A 7,225-nucleotide genomic window follows, 5' to 3' on the forward strand; every position below is an offset into this window, starting at 1 on the left:
GCAGGGAGCAAGATATCCTGGTGTAGGGGGGAGGTGAGTTGGCTACCAGGTAAACTAACACGGCTCTAAAATCAACAGGTTTGACCGCATGGCAGCAGGTGGTCCTCTCTTCATTGATGTGACATGGCATCCTGCGGGGGACCCAGGATCTGACAAGGAAACCTCCTCCATGATTATTGCCAACACTGCAGTCAACTACTGTGGTCTGGAGACCATCCTCCACATGACGTGCAGCAATCAGACCAAGGATGACATCACAGGGCACCTGCAGAAGGCCAAGCGGCTGGGGCTGAAGAACATCATGGCATTGCGTGGAGGTAAATCCTTTTGTCCTAGAGCACTCAGTAGGGCTGAGGTAGGGTTGCTGTTGCATTCAACTTCATGGCAAAATGAAGAAGTAACAGTTGGAGGGACTGGATTTATTCTCTTTCCAGATCCTGTTGGTGAGGAATGGGAGGAAGAAGTACATGGATTCAATCACGCTGTTGACCTGGTTAAGCACATTCGCAGTGAATTTGATGATTATTTTGACATCTGTGTGGCAGGTATGCATCTTCTGATGCAAAGTGTGGGGTAGGGTCTGAGATGGGGGAAACCAGCCCAGCAGTCCCTTTCTGGACCTGGGTTGTAAATGACACAGTGAGATTAGCTACTTCCTAATTTCTGATGCATTGTCTTGGCTTTTCTTTTCTTCATCCCCTCCAAAGGCTACCCCAAGGGTCATCCTGAAGCAGAGAGCTATGAGGCAGACCTGAAGCACCTGAAGGAGAAAGTTCTTGCTGGGGCAGACTTCATCATTACACAGCTTTTCTTCCGACCAGAAACCTTTCTCAAGTTCATGAAGGACTGTCAAGCCATTGGCATCACCTGCCCCATTATTCCTGGCATCTTCCCCATACAGGTGAAATCTACTTATTCCAGCTTGGGGAGGCAACATGGATCCATGTTAGGTGTTTTGGGGTCAGGGCCTGAGAGAGGTCTGTGAATACGCTCCAAAAGTTTCTGAGAAGTAAGAGTGCTAAACGTGTGATAAATCTGTAGGTGGTTTGCTAAATGTAACTCTGTAAAGGTTTTCTGTACCCATATGGCACAGAGGGATATAAAGGACAGTTGCCTACCTGTTCTGAGTGGTTAGACAATACTGTCAGCAGGCTGAGCTCAGGCACTGAGTAGGTAAACATGATGAAATCACCTGAAGTGACACAAAGAGTCTGCATTACTATCCTAGGGATGGGGCCTGGCTGTAGGGAATCCAGGAGCCCCCAGTTTGCAGCAGGAGACTGAGCAGTTGAGATTAAATAGCTGTCACTGGACATGAGAAAAGGACCTGGAAAGACTGAAATCCTGTGTATCTTCACACAGGGTTACCACTCTCTGCGCCAGCTAGTGAAGCTCTCCAAACTGGAAGTGCCACAAGAAATCAAAGATGTCATCGAACCCATCAAGGATAACGATGCAGCTATCCGTAACTATGGGGTGGAGTTGGCAGTGTCCATGTGCCGGGAGCTGCTGGACAGTGGCCTGGTGCATGGGCTCCATTTTTACACCCTCAATCGGGAAGTGGCTACTACTGAAGTCCTTAAGCGCCTTGGCATTTGGAATGAGGACCCGAGGTGAGTTGAATATGCTGGTTTGTTTTTAGTTCTTGCACATCCCATCTGCTGAATGTACAACGAATGGATGGGTTGGTTCTTTTCTTCTGCATTTAGACGTTCATCCTTCCTGCAGACAAAAGCTGGGAGGAAGGGTAGGTAGTGAAGAACCAAAGTAGACTGCTCTGTGGAACTTTAAAACCTAAATTCTTAGTTACCACTTGAAATAAACGTTTTTTTTTTTTTAAGTCTCTCAATACATTCCCAATACAGGGAATGGGTTCTGAGTGCACATCCTTCAAAACAGGCAAGAGGAAGCACAGGCAGAGGGATAACTTTTCCTTCACACAGTGCTTTTCCCTTACTTCATCCAATCTCAGATGTCAGTCCTGCACTTAACAGACACCTACCAAGCATCTGTGAAGGAAAACCTTTTGCATAAAGAAGGAAGAGGTTTATTTGATTTTGTCCTACCTCTTGACAAATAGATTTCTTCTCAGCTTTTGCTACTTGTTCTCTCCAGAGGCCAACTTTCCAGGAAGAAGGCTTCCAGCCTCTTGTGGAAAGACAGCAGGAGAAGTGTGTTGACTTCTGCTTTCTCTGTGCAGGCGACCTCTGCCTTGGGCAGTCAGTGCTCACCCCAAGAGAAGAGTTGAAGACGTTCGGCCAATCTTCTGGGCCTCTAGGCCGAAAAGCTACATCTATCGAACTCAAGAATGGGATGATTTCCCCAATGGTCGATGGTAAGCTGTTAGCCTGCAATGGCAAGGTGTGGTACAACAGCCTGCCGTATAGTCGATCTCTGTAGTTAGTGGGTGTCCTTTGCATGCCTTGGGTCTGGAAGAAATGATGGTTTATTGTTGAAGATGTCCCCAGTTGTGTGGATTTGAATGAGGTGAAGAGAATGGCACCAAGGTATTGAGGCTACTGGTCTCTAGGTGGATTGTGGTGGATACTTCTGGCTGGCTGTTTTCTTACATCATTAAACTGGTGCATCTTCGTCAGTGCTCTGTTAATCCTGTGTCTCTTCTGCTTACAGGGGTAACTCCTCTTCTCCAGCCTTTGGGGAGCTGAAGGACTATTACCTCTTCTACCTGAAGAGCAAGTCTCCCCGTGAGGAGCTCCTGAAGATGTGGGGAGAAGAACTGACTGGTGAGGAAAGCGTCTTTGAGGTTTTCACATGTTACATCACCGGAGAGCCCAACAAGAATGGACACAGGGTGAGAGGTGGCCCTGGAAGGGCTGGTCAGTGTGGCACAGACAACAGTGCTTAATTTCTCTTGTTCCTGTCACATTGTTCTAAATAAGAACAACGGCAGTTTCCTACCTAAAGCTGCTGAGATAGTGGCTGAAGGGGATGCTCTCTCCAAAGAGAGAATCCAAGAGCCAGAGCTAGGGTTCAGCGTAAAAAGGAAGCTGCTACAGCATCATGATGAGCTCATTCCTGGAGTTGAGCATACCTGCCCCCCTGAACAAAAGCTGAGAATTCTGTTCTGTGTGAGATATGTTCAAGACCACTAGGGCATTTCTGAGTTCCTTCAGCATCAGTTGGTAACCAAAGGATTGTTGTACACACCCACATTGTAAGGCATCCTCTCTCCTTGTGGTAGGTTACTTGTATGCCCTGGAACGATGACCCTCTTGCTACAGAAACCAGCCTTCTGAAGGAGCAGCTGGAGAAGGTCAACAGACGAGGAATCCTGACTATTAACTCCCAGCCAAACATCAATGGCAAACCATCCACAGACCCCATTTTCGGCTGGGGACCTAGTGGAGGTTATGTCTTCCAAAAGGTACTGCACTCTTCTGCTGGGTAGCGTTGTGACCTAGTTCAGTTTCCATGAGGTAGGAAGGTCTTAGGCTTCCAACCAGATACTACTTCTGCCAGCTCCTTATTCTAACGCTTTCTTGCTGGGACAAGACAAAGCTCCTCTGGTGACTTAACAGACAGATTATGTCAACTCTGTGGCTTACCTAGCTGTTTTGTCCAACTTCAAAACAATTTCTTGTTTTTACTCATAGCAAGCAATTGACACTAACCACTTCCCAGAGCAGAGCTATCAAGTTTCAGATTAAAAAAACAAAACCAACAATAAAACATGCCTGCCCACTGCAGCTGATCCCATTCCCAATACAGGAAGCACCCAGGTTTCTCATAATAGCAATCAATAAGGCAGTATCTCTACCATCCAGCTTTTCATGATAATAACTGGGTATTTAAAAATTCTCCCATCCATCTTTCTCTAAGGCAGAGTTCTTCACCAGTTGCCTCCACTGCAGCACTACTGCTGTGGTTACTTCTGGTCTGCAAGCAGTCTTATCTCTAATGCCTGCCTCCTACTGTCATGCATTTTCAGGCCCTACATACTTGCCACTAATGGCTATGATAGGAATCTCCTGTGTCAAGGTAAATGCCAGGCAAGTGGCTTGTACTAGGAAACAAAGCAGCTGTGTTCAAAAGGGATCCGAATTGCTAAAGCCATGAAATGAGCAGATGGCAAATGCAGTTATGTTTTCAAAGAAAAAACAAATTCCCTGAGGTGAGGGGAAATCCATCATCACACAATAGCCAGGAAGTGGGGGGAGGGGAAGCAGTTGTTGGAGCAGCCAAGCACAGAGCAGCAGTAGATGGAGGAAGTACAGAATTAGATTGTGTGAGCTCACTGGGAGGACTGAGGACAAAAGATGAGACTGGACAAAAGGCAGGGTGTTTCAGAGCCCAGCTGAGACCTCTGACTTCTGCTCCTGCTACATTGGGCTGCCTTGGCAGGACACTGCTCTTCATGGGATACCACACAGAACAGAAGTCAAACTCGGCTCCTTCCAGGAACTCTGGCCAGTACCGGCTGCTTTCCAGGCCCAGTAATTGTGGTTACACTGCCTGGAGCATATTCTGGCTTGTCTGCTTACACGGGTGCAGGACAAATAGCTTGCAGCTTTCCTAAACTGGCCATGTTTGGGCTGTTACCTCTGCTCTCCACAAGTTCTTTCTTTTTTCTCAGCTCTCTTGCCAACTTGCTTTGCCCTTTGCTCCAGTCCCCTTTGTAATACATATTTCTGGGAATGGACATAAAAGTCTTAGGCTGCCTGGTTGCTAAAAAGCACAGGTTACAACTGTTCTTTTGGTTGCCTGTGTGCGTGTGTCAGCCCTGCCATGAGTTAGGGCTCTTATTCTTTCCCCTTTCCCACCCTGGCAGGCATACCTAGAGTTCTTCACCTCCAATGAGATCGTCACGGCTCTGCTCAAAGTGTTGAAGAAATATGAGTTGCGGGTGAACTACCACATTGTCAACGTCAAGGTAGGCTGATATCTACAGGATACTTTCACCACCTTGGGAGAGAGGCAAAGGTCAAAGATTCAGACATCCTCAGGAACAAAGTGGAACATAAAGGGAAAGTGAAACAAGTCAGCTGTGACCCACAGCTGCTGTCTGATCTCTTAACAAGGACAGGAAAACTGCTCTGACTCATTCAATATCTCCTCCAGCAGCTGCTTCAGAAAGGTTTTCTTTTTCTTGTAGGGTCAGAATATCACCAATGCCCCTGACCTGCAACCCAACGCTGTTACCTGGGGCATCTTTCCAGGCAGGGAGATAATCCAGCCCACCGTGGTGGATCCTGTAAGCTTCCTTTCCTGGAAGGTGAGTCCTTCCTGCTGCTGGATACAGTTGTGATACCCTGACAGTTCACTGTCTGGTTTATTTTGAATCTGTAACACCGCTTGCAATTGAATACTGTTGTAGCATTAGCTTGCTGCAGTCTGCTCCCTCATAGTATTTACAGCTTCTCTCCAGTGAGAGCTTTTCAGAGACACTAAGTAAATACCCGGGAGGCTGGGGAGCCATCATCTCTGTATGAGTCCCCAGAGCTCTGAGCGATAGCTTTCCCTCCTGCTACACGCACAGGGGCAGTATTGAGCCATTTTACTATAAGCATGTCTCATTTCAGCTCTGAACAGTTGTGCTTGTGGTACCTCCCACTGCCTGGAAAGCAGGAGCCTCCTTGCTCAGCCCTTGCAGCATTTACTGTGAATAAACAAGCCACAGGCATGCCAAGCATATGTGATGCTGATTGTCCCAGTTGAGGTAGTATAAAATGTGCATTGAACCCCTACAAACATCTCTCTCTCCTTGGCAGGATGAGGCCTTTGCTCTGTGGATTGAGCAGTGGGCCAAGCTCTATGAAGAGGAGTCACCCTCTCGCATGATCATCCAATACATCCATGACAATTATTATTTGGTCAACCTGGTGGATAATGACTTCCCACTTGAGAACTGCCTCTGGCAGGTTGTGGATGATACTTTCGAGCTGTTGAACTCTCCACCTCAGCAGTGAAAAACAACTCTTCTACTCCCTTACTTCTTCCTTCCATCCGCTGACTGCAAGGAGAGAAAAAGCAGCTCCTGTCAGGACGCTGGACCATAGGCTCCTAAACCCAGCGAGCATTGCTGCTGAGAGCCAGGCAACTCTGATAGACCCCTGTTACAAGCTCTTCTATCCCCAACACAAATGTTCCCTATCCTTTTCCACTGAACAGTAGCCTGAATCATCAGTACTTCTGAGCTGAGGCTCTGTGCTGAGCTTGAATGATGGCTCTGCAGGATGGATGGGTGCTTACCATGGTTATGTTGATCAGAGCTTGTAGGAGAAACCTTGCACACCAGTGTGGTACAGCTCAGTGGAAGTCTGGTAACTTTCTTCTGCAAGGTATGCTGCTTTCGGGGGCAGAAACACTCCTGTCAGCAATATCTATGCAAGGAAGTTGTTGCAGCAGCTACCAGCCATGAAAAGAAGCTCAAGCTGCTTTTACATTGCACTCCAAAGATGTATTGCATCATAACTAATATCAGACTCTTTTGTGCTCACTCCAGAAAAAGGTTCAATTTTTTGTAACTTTTCCTCTTAACTGTACTTTATGATTTTTAGGTTTTTTTTAATGGAATATGAATTCCACTTCTGGATGTGATCAAATAGGAATCACTCTACTTCAAGTACAATAAACTTCACGTATACAGATGTCTCTTGTACTAGACTAGATTACTGTAAGCAACACAAGTAATAATGTTTGCAAACTAATCACCTTGGTACAAGGGAAAGGTTTAAGAAAACAACTGAGTGCTACCTCCATTTCTAACACACGCCCCAAAGGAAATGTGGTCAAAGGAATAATAACCACCTATGGCCCCTGCCTCAGTTCTGCATGGCCACAAGAGTGGTAGTCCTCTAGTATCTATAGGAAAAAAATAACCTAATCTTTCTTGTCTTGATGACTCTAGCAGACTTAGGCCTTCCACCAGTGAAAGAAGGGGCTGCAGAGGCTGCATTGTCCTTAATCCTGCAAAGCTACCCCAGGCTAGGAAAAACAAGACCTTGGGGCAGCTCCCAGTGGGATTTCAAGATCCCTGCTAAGCTGCAAGCATCTCTTTCAAACAAGCAAGGAAGAAAAGCCTTTTCCAGATTCTTCAAACCCTCTCATTACAGCTGTCTGAGACTGAGCTCAAATATCCAGGGTAATTACGGGGCATCAATCACAGAAGCAAGTAATGGGAAGGTTGGGGGTCAGACACGCCTGTCTTCTCCCAGCACAGCTTTTGGTGCTCAGCTGTTCCCAGCAGGTTTCTTCATCCCTAGCC

At 46.8% G+C, this 7,225-nt stretch overlaps 1 protein-coding gene across 3 annotated transcripts in view; it reads left to right on the forward strand.

The window, feature by feature from the left end:
- Positions 1–6,608, forward strand: part of MTHFR (methylenetetrahydrofolate reductase) — a 9,995-nt gene extending 3,387 nt beyond the window's left edge. For all 3 annotated transcript variants that reach the window (XM_046903161.1, NM_001328491.2, XM_046903160.1), the window contains exons 3-12: positions 79–317; positions 435–545; positions 708–901; positions 1,363–1,613; positions 2,201–2,335; positions 2,632–2,812; positions 3,203–3,385; positions 4,790–4,891; positions 5,114–5,233; positions 5,730–6,608. In XM_046903161.1, coding sequence (XP_046759117.1) covers positions 79–317; positions 435–545; positions 708–901; positions 1,363–1,613; positions 2,201–2,335; positions 2,632–2,812; positions 3,203–3,385; positions 4,790–4,891; positions 5,114–5,233; positions 5,730–5,927 — 1,714 coding nt within the window. In that variant the 3' untranslated portion in view covers positions 5,928–6,608. The remainder of the gene's footprint in view (positions 1–78; positions 318–434; positions 546–707; positions 902–1,362; positions 1,614–2,200; positions 2,336–2,631; positions 2,813–3,202; positions 3,386–4,789; positions 4,892–5,113; positions 5,234–5,729) is intronic.
- The last annotated feature ends 617 nt before the right edge of the window (positions 6,609–7,225 follow it).

Source organism: Gallus gallus, chromosome 21 (genome assembly GCF_016699485.2).
Source record: "Gallus gallus isolate bGalGal1 chromosome 21, bGalGal1.mat.broiler.GRCg7b, whole genome shotgun sequence".
In the NCBI taxonomy this organism is placed as follows: Eukaryota; Metazoa; Chordata; class Aves; order Galliformes; family Phasianidae; genus Gallus; species Gallus gallus.